At 40.4% G+C, this 21,979-nt stretch overlaps 2 protein-coding genes across 3 annotated transcripts; both read left to right on the top strand.

Annotated features, from left to right (window-relative positions):
* The first annotated feature begins 454 nt into the window (after positions 1-454).
* Positions 455-5,287, top strand: LOC106023924 (gastrula zinc finger protein XlCGF26.1-like). Of its 2 annotated transcripts, none has more exons than XM_013132329.3 (4): positions 455-619; positions 2,497-2,608; positions 3,370-4,824; positions 5,073-5,287. In XM_013132329.3, the coding sequence occupies exons 1-4, from the start codon at positions 611-613 to the stop codon at positions 5,117-5,119; spliced, it is 1,623 nt and encodes a 540-aa protein (XP_012987783.2). In that variant the 5' UTR covers positions 455-610; the 3' UTR covers positions 5,120-5,287. The 2 variants fall into 2 exon arrangements, with proteins under 2 accessions (XP_012987783.2, XP_019900614.2); XM_020045055.2 differs by having other exon boundaries at positions 5,069-5,287.
* A 4,168-nt stretch (positions 5,288-9,455) lies between these two features.
* On the top strand, positions 9,456-21,004 carry LOC105029841 (zinc finger protein Xfin). Its single transcript, XM_010903396.3, has 7 exons — positions 9,456-9,871; positions 12,592-12,805; positions 14,266-14,933; positions 15,999-16,122; positions 16,269-17,266; positions 17,733-17,982; positions 18,234-21,004. The coding sequence occupies exons 1-7, from the start codon at positions 9,863-9,865 to the stop codon at positions 19,994-19,996; spliced, it is 4,026 nt and encodes a 1,341-aa protein (XP_010901698.2). The 5' UTR covers positions 9,456-9,862; the 3' UTR covers positions 19,997-21,004.
* The last annotated feature ends 975 nt before the right edge of the window (positions 21,005-21,979 follow it).

The raw sequence follows: 21,979 nt of genomic DNA, 5'->3' as shown, positions 1-21,979 counted from the left end.
GTATAGGGCAATATATATATATATATATATATATATATATATATATATATCATATCCACTGAGTTACATTGTAGAAAAAGAGTGTGTGGAAATATTGTGTTGCTAGATGTAGCACACCATTCCCCATGATTAGACAGGTTTGTCTTACTCTACACATTCTCCTGAACATTTCCTACATTGCTTTCTCTGTGGAATAGTCAATAGTTTGAGCTATGAGGCAATATGTATTCAATATTCAGTCATGGGCATTGTCTGAATTTTGCCCTTGGAACTTATTTTAATACACTCCTTATTGAAATTACTCTTACATGTTATCAAATATGAATTATTGTCAATGTTTTGAGAGGTACATTTTCTTAAACAATTAATACATTTATGTCAGTTTTGAAGCAATACGTTGGTCTCTCTTATTTTGGAAATTTTCGTGACCCGGAAGTGTTTCCTTAATGTTGTTCATAAGACGCTGATAGAGGCTTAGGAAGATGCTGACGGATCGACACGTTTGAGCTCCGGGTTAGATCTAGCTGCTAAAGTGACTTCGTGGTGAGCACAACATTTCAGTAGAAGAACGTGGAAAGTTTCAGAAACAACTATTCCCGAAGGATTCAAGATGGATGAGGTGAGATCAATAACTATGGACGGTCATACACGGTTACTAGCGTATTTTTGAGTCCAGATTCTCCGACTTCACCCTTTTCCCGAAGTGTGCCTTCCCAGATCTGTCTTTATAGACTTGGTGAGGTTCCGGATGCAAAAATGTCCATTGTTTTGAGCCATAGATATTTAAAATATTAAGGATTACTGTGCAACGTAGACGTTGTGTTCTCATTGCCAAGATGGTAAAAAAATTCGTGTGGCAATGGGTTGTAAATGTTTCAACCTCTGTTTTAAGAAATTCGTGTTTTACCTTCAATTACGTTTTTCTAAGAGCCCCAAAACGACACTAACTACAATCCTTAGCGGCATTGCCGTAGCCATTATCTTCAGAGCTAACCAAAGTGATAGCTATTCAGCTAATTTCTTCAGGTGGTTTTGATGATTGGCAGCTACAAGCAGCCATTAGCCAAAATGCTAATTTTAATTACGTAGCTACATTGTAGCTGGTACTGAAGTATGACGTTACTGTACATTTAGCTAGGTACCTAGCTATTTACCCAATCAGTCTGATCCATTGGCGCTTCTTAGCTTCGTTGTAGGGAAACCGGTAAAACGATTTGCAGTTACTCAATAGCAATGATTACAACCTGGCACAAAACACTGAACCATGGCTGTGTATTATATATTAGTTAGTTACCAGTGCTAATTTGTAAATCGGGAGGTTCCGGAATACTGGATGTGTACAAGACACATGGACCCTGTTGGCAAATCGACGCGAATAAAGAACTTACGTAACGCAAATAGTGGACCACGAAGAGCTACAACTTGCACAATCTTGTCTGGAAGTGCTGAGGCCTAAAGAGGCTGCAGGAATAGGCAACTTTATGAACTAATTGCTTCTAGTAGTGGGATGTTTACTGTGCAACTCGAACACAGTGATGGAAAAAGACAAGTCATGCACCGCAGACCGGATCTGTGGAAAGTAGGTGCTGGAACAAACTGAGGAAAATCTGTGAGGTGCTGGATCTTGTTCCAGCAGGATCCGGCAAAAATTAACCACTGCTAGTTACCAAACAAAGTTATGCTAGCTGGCACCCGCTTCTCTTCATTGGATGGACAATGATCCCGATCGACCTTATCTCTGTATATTGAATGAGTGCATTGCCTGTTACGGTAATATTACGATCTGTTTATTTTAGGTTAGGACATTTCATGGGATGTCAAGTAAAACCTCCGAATTATTCAATCCCCCATCTCATTATGGCGATGTCAAGTTAACAACTTTGTAGAACACAGAGATTATTCAAATATGATTCAAATACATTTAAATGAAAATATATCATTAACAGTGTTTTGCCATGCGGCCTATTCACGACCACCCACTGGCAGCACTGAACTGAGACTGTGGTTATGGCAACCTTGATTCTCATGCCAGGAGGTGATTGGTAATGGGTCATATATTTATATAAATCGGGTATTTAGTATGTGTTTAAGCATGGTCAAGTCAATAATTTCAAGTGTCACTCATTTATTAAACCTCCCAGACGCACTGTAAAACCTGTTTGTGCAGCTTATCTAGATTCTTTCTAAATACTCTGGTCACAGCCCATCTACTTTTTCTGACTTGCTAGTCATCTGAAAACATTGATGTGGCCCAAAGGTCAGGTACTCCTTCATCTTGTGTGTGTGTATGTGGGGAGCGGATTATGGCGGAGAGAAGTCACATTCATAAATATTTTTCATATTGTGAAATATTGCACCATGAACGTAAAGGAATGAACAGTAATTTCAAGTTTAATACACACTCTAAACTTGTTATTTTTAGGTTCTTGGGTGTGAAATGTAGAACCTAATTTGTGAATATGCTGTATTTTTCTTTCTGTTGACAAATATCTGTAGAAGCAAAGAGTGGACCATTTACACCAGGACACCAGGAGAATCACGTGTCTAACAAGCCTCAGTCTAGTACTGGATATTAAAGTTAAAAAAGAGGAGGAAGATCCTGCTTTTGGTAAGTTTATGTATTTATTTTATAATTGTGCTCGGATTTGTAGAATTTTGCATTTTTAAAAAAAAGGTTTTAGGTTATTGAAAGGTATTAACATGGGTTAGCCAAACTTGCGAAGAATCAGACAATCTTTGTCCTAGCTTTATGTGGTCAAAGGCTACATTTAAACATTGAAATTTAATTTACTGCTGATTGACTGGGTATTTTTAAAGAGCGTAATGTGAAAGACCAAGAAGTGCAACAGGTAGGTAAAAGTATAAGCACCTCACAAAGAGAATATATTAACCGTTAAGTCAAATATACATGATTATTAGAACATGTTGTTGGGCTGAGGTAGGCTTTGTTTAGTATGTTAACGTAAACATCACTTGGAACGTGCCCCACTATTTTTATTTTAAGTTGTTAAATCAGATTTTCATAATAAGTTATGGTTATGGAATAATTTGAGACTTTATAAAAAAAAGTATGAATTCCAAGGTTTACAGAAAATTCACAACAGAGAGTTTGGAGAGAATTAGCTGATGATTCGAAGCCAAACAGCATATTAGACACCAGGAAATTGTGAGGGGAGCCAAATGTGTGCTTATTTAGTTGTTTTTTAATAAAAATTGCTTGTAGTCATGTACAAACTTTTGCTTCCCTTCTTTTGAATAATTCCAGATAATGTATTATGATTTAAGATGTGGGTTACTGAGCAAGTTGTGAGGGGTGTGTAGATGTATGGTTGTCTATTTGAGTTATTCCATGCTATCTCTTTACCACAGCCGAGAAACCTGACCACTGTTCTGACACTGAGGAGAGTCCCTCTACACTAGAAGAATCTAAACAACATCTGGAGAACCACACAGCTAAGGGCTCCCACCAGTGTTCAGTGTGTGGAAGTTCTTTCCAAATTGTTTCTGCTCTACAAACGCACATGAGAAGTCACACAGGAGAGAAGCAGTACCCCTGCACTCAGTGTGATATGCAATTTCGTGTGAAAGGAGACCTGATCCGACATCAGAGACGACACACTGGAGAAAAACCTTACCCCTGTTCTGTGTGTGGGAAGAGTTTTGCCAGAGCACAATCTTTACACAGTCACCTTCGGACACACACAGGAGAAAAACCTCACTCCTGTTCTTTGTGTGGGAGACAATTTAGTGAGAAAAGAGATCTGAAAAGACACCACAAAGTACACACTGGAGAAAAGCCATTTGGTTGCTCTCTGTGTGGGAAGAAGTTCAGTGTAAAAAGGGCTCTTCGAGACCACCAGAAAGTGCACACAGGAGAGAAACCTTACGCCTGCTCTGAGTGTGACAAGAGGTTTGGTTTTACTTCAGCCTTAAAAAGACACCAGCTATTACACAGAGATGAGAAACCCTTTTCCTGCTCTGTGTGTGGTAAGGGCTTTATCGTACATTCACGTATGAAGGAACACTACCGAACTCACTCAGAAGAGAAACCTCACTCCTGTTCTGTTTGTGGAAAGCGCTTCAGACGTCCAGATCAGTTAAAGGATCACTCTCTGCAACACATTGGGAAACCTTACTCATGCTCTGTGTGTGGTAAAGGCTTTGCCCTGTCTAAACAGCTATTGAGGCATGAGAAGACTCATACAGGAGAAAAGCCTCATCAGTGCCATGTGTGTGGTAAGCAATTTAGTAATAAGAGAAGCCTGGACAGACACCTAAAAGGCCACTCTGGAGAGAAGCCATTCACTTGCTCTATGTGTGGGAAGAGCTTTACACAAGCGGAAACCTTGAGGAAACACCTTCGGATACACACAGAAGAAAAGCCTTACTCCTGCTCTGTTTGTGGGAAGCAATTCCGTGAAAAGGGAAACATGATCACACACCACAAAGGACACAGTGGGGAGAAGCCATTCATTTGCTGTATGTGTGGGAAGAGTTTTACCCAAGGGAGAGATTTGAGGAGACACTTTCGGGGACACAATGGAGAGAAACCTCATTTGTGCTCTGTGTGTGGGAAGCAATTTGGTGAAAAGGCAGCCCTGAACAGGCACCTGAAACGGCACACTGGAGGGAAGTCATTTAGTTCATCTGTCTGTGGGAAGAGTGTCTCTTCATCACAAACCACCAATCTGAGAACACAATCAGGGGAGAGTGAAGCTGCTGGACAGGGATCACCTCAGCAGGTCTTTGTAACTGTAGAAGAGTCTCGTCTCGATCTAGTACTGGATATTAAATTGAAAGAAGAGGCGGAAGATCCTGCTTTTGGTAAGTTAATGGTCAGTGTTTTTTTCTGGATCAGAATGGGGCTTAAATGGTGGATGCTTGTGTTTACAGTGTTTATTTCTGGATCTTTGCGGCATGTTGCATTTGGTACATTTTCTTTTTATATGGAAAAAAATCTTAAGCAAAAAGTTAAATGTCACTTAAAATGTACTGGAACACTAAGATTTTCATGAAAATTATTTAATTTGTCAAAAAGTCACATTTTAAGCTATGATTTCTTATTAAGACAGAAGAGACGTGTGACAGAGAAGAGTCCCTCTCCTTCAGGGGTACCTAAAGAAATGCAGGGGAGTCTAAAAACCTCATCAATATCGTTTCCCACAACACACGCTGTGTTTGGGAAATACTGGCACTGGTTATTCGTTCTGGAAAGACGCATGAGAACCCACACAGGAGAAAAACCGTACAGGTGCTGGGAATCATTTAAGTGAGAGGAAGACCACCCAAATGAGCACACTGGAGAAAAACATTCTCTTGCCTGGTTTGTGGAAAGTGATTTTGTTTTTCTGCCTTAACGACACACCGACTTATATACACACAGATGAGAAACCTCGTTCCTGCTCTGTGTGTGGGAAGAGTTTTGCAAGATCAGCCGATGTTAAAATACAGCATAGAATTCATACGGGAGACAAACCTTACAGCTGCACTTAATGTGGCCAGTGCTACGGCAGTTCCCACAGTCTCTGGAGACACAAAAAGAGACACCACAGTGCACTTCCTGTAGAGGATTTGGCTGCTGGGATGAAGAGTGAAGAGGATTCCTGTAGTACAAGTGAAGAGGAGGAGAAGGCTACCTCTGCTGGTGATGGCAACACAGGAAACCAGGAGTAGCCTCACACATCATGATGTAAAGACTTACTGCACACTTCAATTGAACAATGTAATTGTAGTCAACAATGACTGTTAATTGTGAAAATGCATTACAAAAAATACATCCAAGCAAACTTTTAACAAGTTGTATTGTAACACAATATAACAGTGGCGATATTTGGAAGTCTTGTAGTTTTGTGTAGAATATCAAATATTATGACTTGATTGGTCTTTTATTTGCAATACGCAGTAGTGACATTTTTCTCAGGTGTGTTAGAAATGCCATAGATATCTTGTATAAAGGGACGTTGTGATGAATTACAATTCCCTAGGAAAGTGAAATGTAATTTTAACTTTAGTTAAATGGTTTTTGGATGGGATGAAAATGGGTCTTCAACGTTGCATTGTTGAATTCATTAAAACACAGATCTAAGCTTGGATGTATCCACTTATTAAACTCAATGCCGGGGGGGAGGGGGGGGGTCAGCCAAACCGGCTGTTATTTAAGCAAGAAAGAAGAATCAGAAACCTTCTCTGAAGAGATTGACAGCTGTGGCCTGGGGTGGTCCAGAGGTCTGTGTCCTCCAGTGCACATATTCTCCTGCAGCATAGGTTCTAATCCCGCCCACTGTTTAGTGAGCACTTTCCTGTTAAATAATGCATTCGACTGCAGGGAAAAAACATATACATAAAAAGCATTGACAGCGAGCACATCAAAAAGCACATTACACTAAAGTTCTTTTGCTGGGGCTTTTTTTCCAAGTTATTTGGGTTTGGGTTGATATTTGAATTTGGCTGATGTGGAAGAATGGGCGGAGTTTCACCTTTGTCAATTGTGCTCTCCATGTGCTCTCAGAATACAACATTTATAGCTGGGAGGGAGAGTTTCTCCTCACAATTTCTTAACACTCCACCCTCTGTTTTACATGTTGTTCACACACGACTGTGTCTTTACACGACATCGACTCCATCATCAAGTGCACAGACAACACCAGGGTTATTGACCTGATGACTTTCAGCAGTCGGGAGGCAAGCAAACCTGCCGTTGTGGTGCCAGGACACCAACCCTGTCAGCTAGTCACTGTCTGTTTCGATGCAGAGAGGGTATATGACACCAGTATGAATGCTTATCAATCTCAAATAACAGGGGGGGTCAGAGGTAGAGTTTTTAATTGGTTGAAGTGGCAGAAGGATCTACTGACCCAGTTGTCTGTTACTCATGGAGATGATGAGATTGAAATCATTTGCGTTTACCGGCTCACGTGGGGGCAAAAAAATAATGGGGAGGGGGATTGTCTCGTGAAGCAGCCTTTCAAATGTAAATAAAATTTCAGTCTTCAATCAGTGAGGCAGAAGCTAAGGAATTGATAACGACCGTGGTTTGATGCTTATTGTTTAGAACATCTGAATATATATATATAAAAAAATATGGTTCCTTGTAATTGCTTGTTCTTTGGGATTTCAGACTGGGTGACTGTAAAGGCACTTTGTGACTGCTGCTCATGTAAAAAGGACTTAATGAACTAAATTGAATTGGTTGAATTTGATACATGAAATTACTGAGCCAGTGAAAAATCTGTCGTTCTCTCCCTGAGAGTACTTAATTTCTTCTCGAAGTCGCTCTGGACAAAAGTGTCTTCTGAAATCTAGAATGACACATGTAACTTGCAGGAGTTGTGGAATCGGTAAGGAAAGGGCTGAGCTACTGGACAGCATAATATGGAATCGAATGCATGAAAAAACATTTGTAGCTAGCCTGCAGTTTGGGTTAGCCGAGCAAAAAATATTAGCGAAAATTATTCAGTTGACATATAATGTTAAATGCTTAATGCTGAAAAAATTGGGAATAGTAAAACTACTGTTCGTTGTTAGCTGTTGAAAACCGTTCCCTTTACTGTATTTAGCTAGTCGGCTAACATCATCTGTAGCAAGTAGTCGCAAGTAAAGAAACTACTAATTTGCTAGCCAGCGTTGCTTCAGGGCAGATATTACATTATATTATAAAATACTTTTACAGTTATATTGTCGAACTAACTACCACAACAATTTCTGAAGGATTCAAGATGAACAAGACGAGGACAAAGATTAGCTACGGATGCTAGTAAACAGAACCTTTACTTCCACAATGGTGGAATTTTCGTTCAGCCTTCAAAGTAAAAGTCGCTGTTTAGAAAGCCAAGCAATGTATAGAATTAGTGTCAACCTTTCCAAATCCCCAGATCTCGCAAAGCTGTCCTCTTTTCCTTTATATACACAACCTGCAGGTGCCTGAAATACAACATGGAGTTGGGACACAATGGCACTACCTTTTTAATGTGGAGTGACCAGGATTAAAATCTCTAGGCTCAAGTGGTGTCTGGTAAAAGTAAAATATGTTCAATGTGTAGAATAAGCAGTTTATTTACTTTCATGTTCAGTAATGAGCAAAGTGGAAGTAGTTGTAAAATCATTGCAGAATTGTAATCTCTTGTTATTACGAAGTAGACAAGTTAGTGACAGTTCAGTATACATTTGCCCTAGTGCATTTTCTAAGGTCTAATATAGCCACAATGTTATTTCTACATTCCAACCTTATTAAGCCATATCTACAGCCACTGCACCTTTTCATTCCTTTTCAAAAAAGTAGAAAAGGACGGTTTTGAGTGAGACAAAGAATGGTTGAAATTAAGAGACCACTACAAATTGAACGTTTTTATTTTTTTATTTTACTTATCAATACATCTTCCTAAGGAATGGAAATTGTCAACACTTATCGACCCATAATTGTTTTTTCTTAAAGCCATTCAAAGGCTTCAGAGAGTAGTCGTTTAGCTGATCAATTGAAAGCTAGTAATTGTCTTTAAGTCAATTTAGCTTCAGAGCCATTCAATCTGCACATCCTGGTAGAAGCTTTGTTTTTAGGTTTGCCAAAATACTGTCATTCACAGTACTCTACTCTATAGACTTTAATTTGTCCCAAAATGCTTTAAAATGGATGGATACATTTTGTTCTGCTAGAATGCAACCAGTCAGGAAGTCTTAATATGTTTAAATGTGTATTTTGTATGTATTTCTCCAAATGTAAAAGCATACAATCATTACCTTTTTAGGGCAGAAATACCAACATTGTGTCAGAATAGAAAACGTACTCCAGGCCTACCCTTGGTGAAGATGAGAGAGGGAAAAAAATGTATCAGCTTGATGGTACATTGAACAGGAATTTAACCTTTAATTTAGAAAACATAGTTAAAAGAAAATCTAATTCCTAATCAACAAATAAAATGAATCTCTAAACATGTACCTCACTTTGGCATGAGACTCTAAAATGTATTTGTCCCAATAGGTTTCTGTAAAATATGTTCACCTCTGGATTTCAATTCAAAACAATGTAAAACGTGAATGGCTGTGCAGTGCCTGGCTTGTACACCAGCCATCTTCAGTTGTTTGTTTTGAAAGCATTTTTGTCTTAACCCACCATCATCACTTCTAATTCACATAGCTCCATCTGTGTGGACCTTATGGTCCATTTTTCCTCAGTGACCTCCACACTAAAGAATCTGCTGATACAAGGTACTAATGGATTTTCTCACTTTCTATCTAGGAGGTCAGCAATTTCTGAATGATATTGTCTCATCACCTTTATTGCTATCGCGTCGAAGTTCCAAGTTAAGCAGATGATATAACTTGCCTTTACAACTGATCAATTTCTGTCCAATGTAATACCACTGCAATGTGCTCCTAACCTGGGGTGGCGGTAAGAGCCTAGCGAGTGCACAGTCGAATCTGCTGGGGACCGGAGGTTTGACCGAGGCGCAGGAAGACGCTGACGAAGCTAGACGGTTGAGCTAGTCAGGGTTCTGGATTAACAGAACACGAAATATTTGTGAAATTCCGTCAAATATGATAATGATTCCGTTGAAAATATACTGTGATGTTGCCAAACCCGAAGTATAAACACGGAAGGTGCAATATTACAAACAATTATTTTCAGAACTTTGTTAATGTGTTTAGCAAAGCAGTTCGGTAGCTTCTTAGCAGCCGTTAGCTAATCTCCGTTATTTGTCAAATGTAAACCGCAAGTAGCAGGTAACAATGGTACTAATTTGCTAGCTAGCTAAAGTGACCTCGTGGTGAACACTTCATTTCAGTAGAAGAGCGCGGAGAGTTTCAGAAGCAAGTTTTCAGCTACAGATTTTAGCTAGCTACTACAACTATTCCCGAAGGATTCAAGATGGATGAGGTGAGAACAATGACTGTGGACGGTCATACATGGTTTCTAGCAAACGTATTGTTGAGTCCAGATTCTCCGACTCCACCCTTTTCCCGAAGTGTGCCTTCCCAGATAACATTTGTATATATTTGCATCCCCATCAGCTGGTGACTACTCACCGGCTTCTCTTCATTTGATGGAACATAGACCCCGATCGACCTCATATGTCTGTATATCGAATGAGTGCTTCGCCTGTTACGGTCACTACGACGTAATACTCCGTATTCCTTGCTATAGAGTATCTTCTCTTATGTTTGTTCTTATGCCTTTTAAGCTAGACAAGACACACTAACTTTATGCACATACATGTACATGTACAGCGTAGGCTATAGTGGGGCATCCTATATACAGTGGGGCAAAAAAGTATTTGGTCAGCCACCAATTGTGCAAGTTCTCCCACTTAAAAAGATGAGAGAGGCCTGTAATTTTCATCATAGGTACACTTGAGAAAAAGAAATCCAGAAAATCACATTATAGGATTTTTAATGAATTCATTGGTAAATTCCTCTGTAAAATAAGTATTTGGTCACCTACAAACAAGCGAGATTTCTGGCTCTCACAGACCTGTAACTTCTTTAAGAGGCTCCTCTGTCCTCCACTCGTTACCTGTATTAATGTTACCTGTTTGAACATATCAGTATAAAAGACACCTGTCCACAACCTCAAACAGTCACACTCCAAACTCCACTATGGCCAAGACCAAAGAGCTGTCAAAGGACACCAGAAACAAAATTGTAGACCTGCACCAGGCTGGGAAGACTGAATCTGCAATAGGTAAGCAGCTTGGTGTGAAGAAATCAACTGTGGGAGCAATTATAAGAAAATGGAAGACATACAAGACCACTGATAATCTCCTTCGATCCGGGGCTCCACGCAAGATCTCACCCCGTGGGGTCAAAATGATCACAAGAACGGTGAGCAAAAATCCCAGAACCACACGGGGGGACCTAGTGAATGACCTGCAGAGAGCTGGGACCAAAGTAACAAAGGCTACCATCAGTAACACACTACGCCGCCAGGGACTCAAATCCTGCAGTGCCAGACGTGTCCCCCTGCTTAAGCCAGTACATGTCCAGGCCCGTCTGAGGTTTGCTAAAGAGCATTTGGATGGTCCAGAAGACCATCCAAATGAGTCTGTCGTTATGGCAACCTTGATTCAAACTTTTGAAAGTCTCATGCCAGGAGGTGATTGGTAATGGATTCATATCAATCGGGTATTTAGTATCTGTTTTTAGCATGGTCAAGTCCAATAATTTCATGTGTCACTGATTTATTAAACCGCCCAGACACATTGTAGAACCTGGTTGTGCGGCTTATCTAGAATCAGACTAAATACTCTGGTCACAGCCCATCTGCTTTTTCTGACCTGCTAGTCATCTGAAAACGTTGATGTGGCCCAAAGGTAAGGTACTCCTATAATCTTAACCCGGCACAGAACAGGAGTGACCACCCCTCAGAGTCTGGTTCTTTAGGCAACGTATCTTCCTAATCCTACTAGGAGGTTTTTCCTAGAAACTGTGTAATTTATTTTTGCTTGCTCTTTGAGTTTTCAGTCTGGGTATGTGTAAAAGCACTTTGTGACGACCTCTGATGTAAAAGGGCTTTATAAAAAACATTTGATTAAGTGATAAGATACACTGTCCTTTAGGACAGTGCTACAGAACAGAAAGGAGACTGGTCATGGATGTGACCATGACACCATTTGGTAATTTATAACCAAGTATAAAAGAGAGAACTGAGGAAGTACAGCAATATTGTAGTGAATCAACAATGACAATCTAAATGGCATGTTGAAAAGGACAATATAAATATGGAGAAAAAAATTCCAAAATAAACTTCTCATATTGTTACTAATCTAATACTGCAAAAAAAAAACTTAACAATAACCTACAACACAAATTTATACCTAAGTTACAGTGAGTGGGAAGTTTCAGATTTGGCACAAATCTGCCTTTTGCTTGTTTCTGTTAGATAAACACTGCCTTTTGCCTGGCTCTTTAAGAGAAACACTGCCTTTCGCCTGGCTCTTTGCAAATACTTGGTTGGGCACACACTGTGGATGGCTTCTCTAGGTTAAATTGATACATTTCTGTTTCATCATTGGCTGCTTCATCCTGATTTCCCAGTTGGAGTTGTGAACACACGACCCACTTTGTAATCAGGAAGGAACAGCCAGTGAAAGTGTGACGTTGATTGCGTTAAAATAGAGCATTCCTTTAATGCTGATGCCCGTACTTGAACTTGTTTTCTCCTGGTTAAGTCCCTTAACTCTTCTCATTCTTAGGACTGTGCACTGGTGTCTGCCTATGGAGTTGGGCTGGGTCAAATGGCCCAGAATCTTACTATATACAGTGCCTTGCAAAAGTATTTAAACCCTGGACCAGTTCTCTCGTACTGAATTGCAAATTATTCATTGAAATTTTGCTCTGTGTGGTACTTTGTTTACAAACGCTGATACTGAAATGATTGTAAGATTGTTATGTTGGGAAATATTTTTAAGGGAAGTTAAAAACTGAAATGGGTTTCTTGCATAAGTATTCAAGCTCTGTCTACTGGAAGCTGGGGTCGAAGTCCGTGAACAGAAGACTGTCCATACCTTTTTTGTGCCTACAACAGTCTGTGTTGAACAACGGTGTGCTGGCTGTTCAGTAAACTCTCTGAATAACCTTTTATTTGATGCTGTTTTCCAGGAGTCTGTTGGCCCTTCTCCATCCTGCTCCACAGAACCCCAACCAACAGCCAGTTACCACGGTGACCAGGACAACCCGCCGGAAAGCCAGGAGGTTAACCCTGGAGTTAACCCTGGGGACCATGACAACTGCGGTGAAATCCCGAGGTTCAACGTCGTAATCAAAGAGGAAGAGGAAGAGGAAGTTATAGGAGACTGGACTTTTAAGTATACTGGTGAGTAGACGACAGAAAATGTATGAGGAAAATGGATTCTCAAAGGGATTTAAACCGACTATCTTTGACGGCAGATCTGCTAAAATGGTGCGTTTTAAATGGATTATATATTGCGTTAAGGGTGCCAATGCTCTCCCAGTCACCTTTTAATTGTATTGAAACACTTAATTTAATTGCAGAACCTATTCTGATATTCTATCGGATTGACTAGTTTCACGGAATGCAGATTCAGTGTCTGCAGCATTTGCCTGGCTGTGACCTGGTTTTTGCCTGGCTGTGACCTGTTTGTTTTCAAGGACGCCTCCTTTTCAATCAGATTATTTGTCTGGTTTGGCAGCGAGTGAGGATTTGGCAGGACGACACTGATTTTGCTCCGAATACCATCAGATTCTCAACCAAAACCTATAGTAGTGTTAAATAAAAGGGTCTCTGAACGAACCACACAAAAGGTTGATAGAAAGTTAAGGGTCTTCCAGAATTATTGCACACTTGCCTTAAGATGTGAAAAAGGCTATGAACAAATGCCAATGTTTATCAACTTAACTTTACTATAAAGGTATGACAGAAATGTAACTTTTATTTGAGGTAAAAAGTTTCAAACAAAAATCCTCTTAAGAGCCTCTACTCTAGAAGGTGTATTTAGATAAACAATAATTGTTTATCTAAACATTTCCTGCTACTCAGAATTTTTTGCCTCCCAAAATTGTTCTCTGCTTTCAGAGATACTTTGGAGCAGATTGAAAAACCTCACTGGAATCCTATAATGCGCTTTCTTTCATTATCCATATGCTGTGAAATATTATTGCGCGCTGTGATTGGGTAGTTCATTGCTCCACTACATTTGCCATTTCTTTCTGTGTTGTTGTGCTTGGTTGAAATGGTACACAGCGATTAAACAAAACAGATGAAAACATCAATCGTACTGTTTTCTTCTGCTCTAAATCACTTGCATTTACTCATACTTTACCGAGTCATTTTTGTCGTCCCAAAACATTGAGTGAAACCCCACACACTGTAGAGAGTCCAGTGGAGTGAGTCCAGTGGAGAGAGTCCAGTGTCAACACCCGCTAGCATGGCTGGTGGCATAAACATTCCACCCACAAATGCCAAAATCTTTTGGCAGGTGCGGGATGTTAATAGGCCCTGGTTGACATCCAAACAACCATCATACTCGCATTTTACTACAATTAGACTTCACCTACATATCTACAAGCTCTTTGCATGTCTGGCCAGAGAACAGTCTCCAGTCATCAAGGCATCTAATCATAGAACCCAGTCAAAGTCTAAGTCACATTTAGCAAGCTTCAGTTGCTGACATCATTCCTTGATGAGCGTAGAGGGATTCATCTTGTCCAAATAGCTTGTTGGCATGAAGGTGACGTCGATCTTTGGGGGAGAGAGGATCCCTGACCTGGGATGTCCGATCTCTGTATTTAACCCTTATCTTCCTGTTCTGACAGGAGAGAGTCCCGTCTCCAGCTATAGTGATGAAGAATCCAGAGTACCTGTACAAAGGCCAAAGAATCACACAGCCAAGTCATCCCATCGCTGCTTGGAGTGTGGGAAGGATTTTCTTTATCCATCAAAACTTCAGAGACATCTGAGAACACACACAGGAGAGAAAATAGTTAAGAAACCTTTCCCATGCTCTGAGTGTGACAGGATCTCTTACTCTGCAGCAGAGCTCAAGATGCACCAGAGGATGCACACTGGGGAGAGACCTTTCCAGTGCGCCACCTGCAAAAAGACTTTTGTTTTCCCAAGCTCCCTGACAAGGCACGAACAATCCCATATTAGTGAAGAGAATAGTACAGCAAAACCGTACAGCTGCTCAGAATGTGGAAAGGAATTCACTCAGCCATGGACCTTGAAGATACACATGCGTCAACACACAGGAGAGAAACCATACCACTGCTCCCAGTGTGAGAAGAGGTTCTCGTCATCATCCCTCCTTAAAAGACACCAGAGAGTTCACACCGGAGAGAAACCATTTGAGTGTTCTGACTGCGGAAAGTGTTTCTCCTCGTCAGCGAATAGGTCTAGTCACCGACGTCGTATCCACGATGGGATCCAAAGGGGATTGCAGCAGCAGCAGCAGCATGCTACCTATGTGGACGCTTCCAATACGGTTGGTATAAATTCCACATCTGGTTACGCTTCCAAGTTTTCAAATATCTGGTTGTATTTACTGTGAAGTCCATAGGTATTTGTTTGCTCATTGTTCCTGGAATTTGAAGTCAGGAAATGACTGGGGTTACAGTGCAGATTGTGAGGGTATTCCCAACCATATTGGATAAACAAATCAGAAACGACAATACATTTTGTATGTAGACGTTCTATGTTAAGGCACCAAAAGCATTTTCAAAACTGTGCTGCATATCCTTTGCATACAAAGATTGCCTGAATTTGCCACACGTAAATGTAACCAGACATCTTCCCTGGTGAAGCTCTGCCAGGATGGTGGCCATCTTTGGTTCATCTTGTTTACCTTCAGTGTTGTCTTCAGGATGTGAAAGTTATGCGCAATTGGATTCAGGTTGGGTGATTGACTTGGCCAGCCCAGAACTTTTCACTTTCTGGTCTTGAAAATCTCTTTGTTGGCTTCACTCTGGTATATGTCCCAGATCTCTATAGGCTCTTCTATGTATTTTTAAAACCTGTTTAAATGTTTTTGTGTACCCTTTGACATTATGCAGGCCCGCTCTTCTGCATTTAGTAGTCTTTGACACATCTATGCCTGCCTTCTAGAAAGTTGGACTATTGTTTTAAGGTTTTTTTCTTTACTATTTATATAGTCTTTGGCAGTCCAATGTTGTGTGCTTCCTGGGTGTTGGTTAGTGCTTTTTTTTTTTTGGCAAACATTTTGGCTGAGGCTGTATATCTGCCTCATGTTGGCCAGTTTGACTTACATAACTTCTTTGGTCCTAGTTGTAGGACTGAATGTCAGTCAGCCTGCCTTTTGGCACGCTTTCTCAATAAGTGCTTATTTTGGTTAATCAGTTGACTCATGTTAGTTAACAAGAGTAACAGCTAATTAGCTAAACTTAAAAAACAAAAAGTAGCTTCTGGGTATCATCCTTGATTCTTCAGAAAGTTACCAAAAATTCTTAATGTTTTTTAATTAGTTGCTAAGGTTTTCAAAGTAAGATCTAAGATTGATGTTTCAATTGAGGTGTTGTCTCTACAATCATAGGCTTCTATTGACCAAAACTACCAGGTTGACCCCAACCTTGCTGAGTCTCTGTCTATAGCTGTTGAGGAGTCTGGTCTCCCTCTTCTACTGGATGTCAACGTGAAAGAGGAGGATCCTGCTTTTGGTGAGTTCAAGGGCTAATTCAATAAGGTACGGATTAGCCTAGTGAGTCATGTTTGTTTTAAAAACTAAACATTTTGTTGTTTCCTATTTCTGTTATATATTTATTTTTTTGCTACTGTACTTATCCTATCTTTTTACCAAATGCAGAGAGACCTGACCATGTCTCGGACAGTGAGGAAAGTCCCTGTCCATCAGAATCTGATCAACACGAGGAAAATAACAAAGCTCCGGGGCCACATATCTGTTCAACCTGTGGAAAAGAACTCTCTAGCTCATATAAACTAATGTTACACCAGAGGACACACACAGGAGAGAAGCCTTATGATTGTATGGTGTGTGGGAAGAGCTTCTCCCAAGCAGCAAACCTGAAGACGCACCAGAAAGTTCACAGTGGAGAGAAACCATACCCTTGCCCTGAATGTGATAGCCGGTTCACTCACCTCGGAGATCTGAAGAGACACCAGTTGTTGCACTCTGGAGAGAAACCTCATAGTTGCCTTGATTGCGGGAAGAGCTTCTCACAGTTGGCACACCTGAAATCTCACCAGCAGACACACACAGGTGCAAAACCTTTCCCCTGCACTCACTGTGAGAAGACTTTCTCCACTACAGCTAAATTGAAGAATCATGAGAGAGTGCACACTGGAGAAAGACCTTATCACTGCTCCCATTGCCCCAAGAGCTTTGCTCTATCGGGGACGCTAGTGAAGCATGAACGACTGCACACTGGAGAAACACCATACCAATGTGCAGAATGTGGAAAAGGGTTTGCTCAACTGGTGTCTTTGAAGATTCACGCTCAGTCACACACTGGAGTGAACTTTTACTGTTGTTCGCAATGTGACCAGAGTTTCTCCACTTCAACCAAGCTGAAGGAACACCAAAGAATCCACACCGGGGAGAACCTGTACCAGTGCCCAGAGTGTGGGAAGAACTTTACTATTGAGTCAAAGCTGTTGAAACACCAAAGAGTGCATACTGGAGAGAAACCATACCAATGCTCTGGTTGTGGGACAAGGTTTTCGCTGTCTGAGAACCTCTTGAGACACCAGCGTAACTCTTCTGGGATCTGCAGTGTTGTGAGCCTCCACCAGATTACCGGAAGTGGGATGGTGCTACTACAGGACTCTGCCATTTTCCTCGAAGTAGGTGGAAGTTTTTATATCTTAAACCTCAAAAAATTATCACATTTTATTTGGATTTGGTAATAACAGTTGTGTTAACAATCATGCTTGTTTGGTGTCCTGCAGTCTGAGGGATTTCTTGATTTTGGGCCACCTGTTTCAAAGGGGCTTTTTACAAAACCAGCAGATAAATGGGTATAAAGTCAGTAGGAAATCCCCTAAGTGCTGCATTGATTTGTATTTTCTGCTAGATTTATGATGGAGCAGTGCAATAACGTTAGTTTACCAGTTTGTGTAGCCTTCAGCAGTAATTTGGGGTATTTTTTTGCATTGTGGATAATATTGCACTGCATTGTGGATAATTGATTGTGACTCCCTATCACATAGACTTATTGATGTTATTGACAATTATAACAAGGTATTAAGACTGAACGTTTTAGTTGTTTTCAATCCTACAAAAATCTTTACACTGTTCTGTTCTTGCCAGGATAAACCCAAACACATAGAGTCCTTGAGTTCTGATCATGTAGAAGCTTCCACTCAAACAAACAGAACAGTAGTTAAAGTTGAAGAGGATCATGATCAAACACTCCATTTAAAAACCGAAGCACTGGTGGAAGAAGAGGAAGAAGAGGAGGACGAGGAAGAGGAGGAGGAGCAAGAAGATGAAGAGGTGGAAGTTGGTGGTCTGATTAACTCTGATGGAGAAGAAATGGAATGGGATCCTTTTCTTCTCGGTATGTAGCGTTGGAATGGATATTCTCGTAACTTTCCACATTTGTTCAATGACTTGGTATCTCACCTTTAGCAAGCTACATAAATAGGCTAGCCTATTAATCATTGTATGACTAACCCTAACTGATTTTTGTGACATTCCCAACCGTACTTTAATCTATTTAAGCTATTTTTTTAAAAAAACTCTTAGTTTGGTAGCATGATCTGTGATTTTATATAATTAATATCTGCAAATGTTATTTTTTTCAAACAGTATATAATCCCAGCGAGCATTTTGACAGCGAGGAGAGTCCTTCTACATCAGGAGAACCTGACCAACACCCAGAGAATCTCAGTGCTAAGAGTCTCCACTGCTGTTCTGTGTGTGGAAAAGATTGCCTAAAGTTATCGGCACTACAAAAACACAGGAGAATTCACACAGGTGAGAAGCCTTACCCATGTACTTTGTGTGGAAAGCAATTCCGTGAGAAGGGACACCTGAAGGCACATATGAAAACACATACTGGTGAGAAACCTTACCCCTGTCCTGACTGTGAGATGAAGTTTGCCCACTTGGGAGCCATGAAGATACACCTTCTGACACACACGGGAGAGAAACCCTACCCCTGCACTGTGTGTGGAAGAAGTTTTTCCCAGTCATCACGCTTGAAGCAACATTTTCGAACACACACAGGAGAAAAACCATACTCCTGCTCTGTTTGTGAGAAGAGTTTTGCCAGACCTGCAGACCTGAAAGTACATCTTAGAGATCACACAGGGGAGAAACCTTACAGCTGTGCTGAATGCGGACAGAGCTTCACCAGCTCTCACAATCTATGGAAACATCAGAAGAGCCATTTACCACCTGGTCTGTCAGTTGAGTTTGCAGACCACAGCCAATCATCTGAGATGAATGTGACATTTGAAGAATCAAAGGCGGATGAGGAAGAGGAAGTTTGTGGCCTGATCAATTCTGATGGAGAAGAAGTCAGATTGGACTTGGATCCTCCTCTCAACCCTATGAGTTCTGCAGAAGATAAGAGTTCTTCCACTTCAGTAGAACCTGAACAACCCCAGGAGAACCACTATACCACAGTTCGGAGGTTCAGCTGCACTGTATGTGGGAAACAATTTAACCACAAAGGACATCTGAAAAGACACCAAACTGTCCATTCAGTTGAAAAACCTTTTGCTTGCTCGGACTGTGACAAGATGTTTGGATCCTCTATTGCCCTGAATAGACACAAGAAGTTACACAGAGAAGAGAGGCCATATGTTTGCACTGTGTGTGGTAAAGGTTTTGTTCAAATGTCACGCTTAAAGGAACACTACCCGACGCACTCAGGAGAGAAACCACATTCCTGCTCTGTCTGTGGGAAGAGTTTTACTACTGCATCATACCTGAAAGCACACAGTAAAGTCCACCTTGGGGAAAGTGCGTATACCTGTAACATATGTGGAAGAGATTGCCATAAGTTGTCTGCATTCAAGTTACACATGAGGATCCACACAGGAGAGAAGCCGTACACCTGCTCTGTGTGCGAAAAACAGTTCACTCAGAAAAGACATCTCCAAGACCACCAGAAAGTGCACACTGGAGAGAAACCCTATCCCTGCCCTGAATGCGATAAGAGGTTCAGCTTTTCATCCGCCCTGAAAAGACACCAGCAGCTACACACAGGAGAGAAACCCCACTGCTGTTTTGTTTGCGGAAAAGGTTTCTCTCAAGCAGGGCGTCTGAAAGAACACCTTGGGACACACTCTGGAGAGCGACCATTCTCCTGTTCCCTCTGCGAAAAAACCTTCCGAAGAGCATCTGAACTGACAATACACAATAGATCTCATACAGGAGAGAGGCCTTATGTCTGCAATGTGTGTGGTCAGGGCTTCATCAGTTCTATGAAACTAAGCCGACACAAGAAGATACACCGCAGTTCCAACGCTGGGGAGGATTCTACTAAAGATGTGAAGAGTGAAGAGGATTCTTCTGTCATCGATGAGGAGAATGAAGAGGACAGCATGGTGATCACATCTTGATGTTAAAATAATATATGCAATGTATGCTTCCAAAAAAAATCTTGTTTCGTTTTTAAGTCCATTAACAATTGTGAAAGGTTTATGAGTTCAAGGTAATCACAATTTGTAACAAACAAATTCAAATCATTGTGGAATTTATGAAATCAAAATGAAAACAAGTGAACGGTGACACAATTACATTTGTATACCTTAGGCAACAATGGTGGAGGAGGAGAAAGTAAATCAAACAATCTGCCCCTTAGCTAGGCACTTAACCCTTCTTTCCTTTCTGGCCCACTGGCAACAATGTCTGAACCCTTGGGGTGATCCAGGGATGTCTCAAGGTAATTTAGGATAAAGAAGAAAAAATGACCTGATTGGTATCCGGTATAAAGGAATGAGCAACTGGAGGGATATGGCCCCACTGGCCCCGAATAGTCAACCAATCATGGACTCAGCCAATCAATTAACCTGGGGTTGCTCATCCCTGATCAATGAAAGAACATTCTGATCAATTCATTTGTTGCTTTTATTTAAAAGGTTACTGTGACTATATGATGTTTTATGATGCGATCCAAATATTGTCTAGCATATGTAGTTATTATTCCCCCTTTCAAGCCTGTTCCTAATGCTCACAATACCTTGTCTTAATGTATACTTTTGCCATTTCAAGGAATTACATTAATTATTTTAGAATTTTAGTTGACACTGTAGAATACATTTCAGTTCTAGCCACTTAGCAGAAACTCTTGTCCAGAATCACTTAAAATATTGTAGAATTATGCATTTGGCAGAAGTTGGTCTTTGTGGAATATTGATTAGTCAATCTTGTCACATTAATAATAAAAATAAACGGTTGAAGAGGCTGTGCAAGTCTTCTCATTTGGTACATACGGACAGCACACTTGGTTCACAATCATTTGCACCATGTCACTTTTTATGTCATTAATACTTACACAACTTGTGAAGTGAATGGATGGATCCAAGTAATGGCTGTTTCATCAGCGATCTGATTAAAAAGTTTGGATAGAATGACGTTTGTTTTCCTGCTTTTTCTACCATGATTTATTTGTTGGTTATAATGGAGTTGTTTACTTAGACTGTCGGGATAATTAACGTGGCAGGTTAGAACTGATGCCGTACGTTGGGATAATAAAATTTTACTTGACAAAATATTGTTTAACCACTTGAAAGACTTATAGGCTAGTCGAGGCTGAAGAATAATTTCAACGTCCAAACGATTAGTGGTGTTGGAATACACTGTTGAATATCAATTCCAGTCTTTATGGAAGATATTGTTGAGAGGGACGTCAATTATTTCTAACGAATATTCAATTAGATAGTTTTTGATTATGCCAATGTAGTGGTCATAGTTACGAGAGTCCACGAACAGTGTTGTTTATGGAAACGTGATGACGTCGGAGAAAAACGTGTCGCATAGTTTATGACGAAGAAAGCACTTCGGACCAAATCCGATATGACTGTACAAATAATACTTATTTTGTCTGTAAAATTGGATTCAATAAAAATAAAAAATATTAAAAATAAAATATATATGACTGTACAAATAACACAAACCGGTATCTTAAATGTAGACGTAGTGATACAGCACATATGGATAAACCCCTTGCAGGTTATATAGGAGGGCGTACGTGTCCATGTGCCCGGAAACGATTAATCGCTCTCTGTACAAATAAAGTGTAATATTTCTAAAGAGTGGCAATATGGATATATCCTATTGGTAGCACAGTAAAGCAAAACCTCTGTGGTGATACATTCTATTTCGACGCAAGAGGCCAGTGTCGATTCAATATAGTGATTACCTTGATCACGTTTTTTTTACTATGAATTTCTTTCTGCAACGTTCAAGAACGTTATGTAACTGAACGTGTCCCTGGAGTCAAACATATTTGGTGATTATTATTCCAATATTCAAATTAAATGATATAACATTTTATGATCGAGGCACATACATGTTACATGTATATGATATATATGTCACGA

The sequence above is a fragment of the Esox lucius genome, chromosome 9 (genome assembly GCF_011004845.1).
Source record: "Esox lucius isolate fEsoLuc1 chromosome 9, fEsoLuc1.pri, whole genome shotgun sequence".
NCBI lineage: Eukaryota > Metazoa > Chordata > Actinopteri > Esociformes > Esocidae > Esox > Esox lucius.
This window is presented reverse-complemented; position numbering and strand designations above follow the sequence as displayed.

Coding starts and splice junctions, on each gene's coding strand:
- LOC105029841 (XM_010903396.3), top strand. Junction 12,806..14,265: donor CTGGACTTTTAAGTATACTG/GTGAGTAGACGA, acceptor CTGTTCTGACAG/GAGAGAGTCCCGTCTCCAGC. Junction 16,123..16,268: donor AGAGGAGGATCCTGCTTTTG/GTGAGTTCAAGG, acceptor TACCAAATGCAG/AGAGACCTGACCATGTCTCG.
- LOC106023924 (XM_013132329.3), top strand. Junction 2,609..3,369: donor GGAGGAAGATCCTGCTTTTG/GTAAGTTTATGT, acceptor TCTTTACCACAG/CCGAGAAACCTGACCACTGT. Junction 4,825..5,072: donor GGCGGAAGATCCTGCTTTTG/GTAAGTTAATGG, acceptor TTATTAAGACAG/AAGAGACGTGTGACAGAGAA.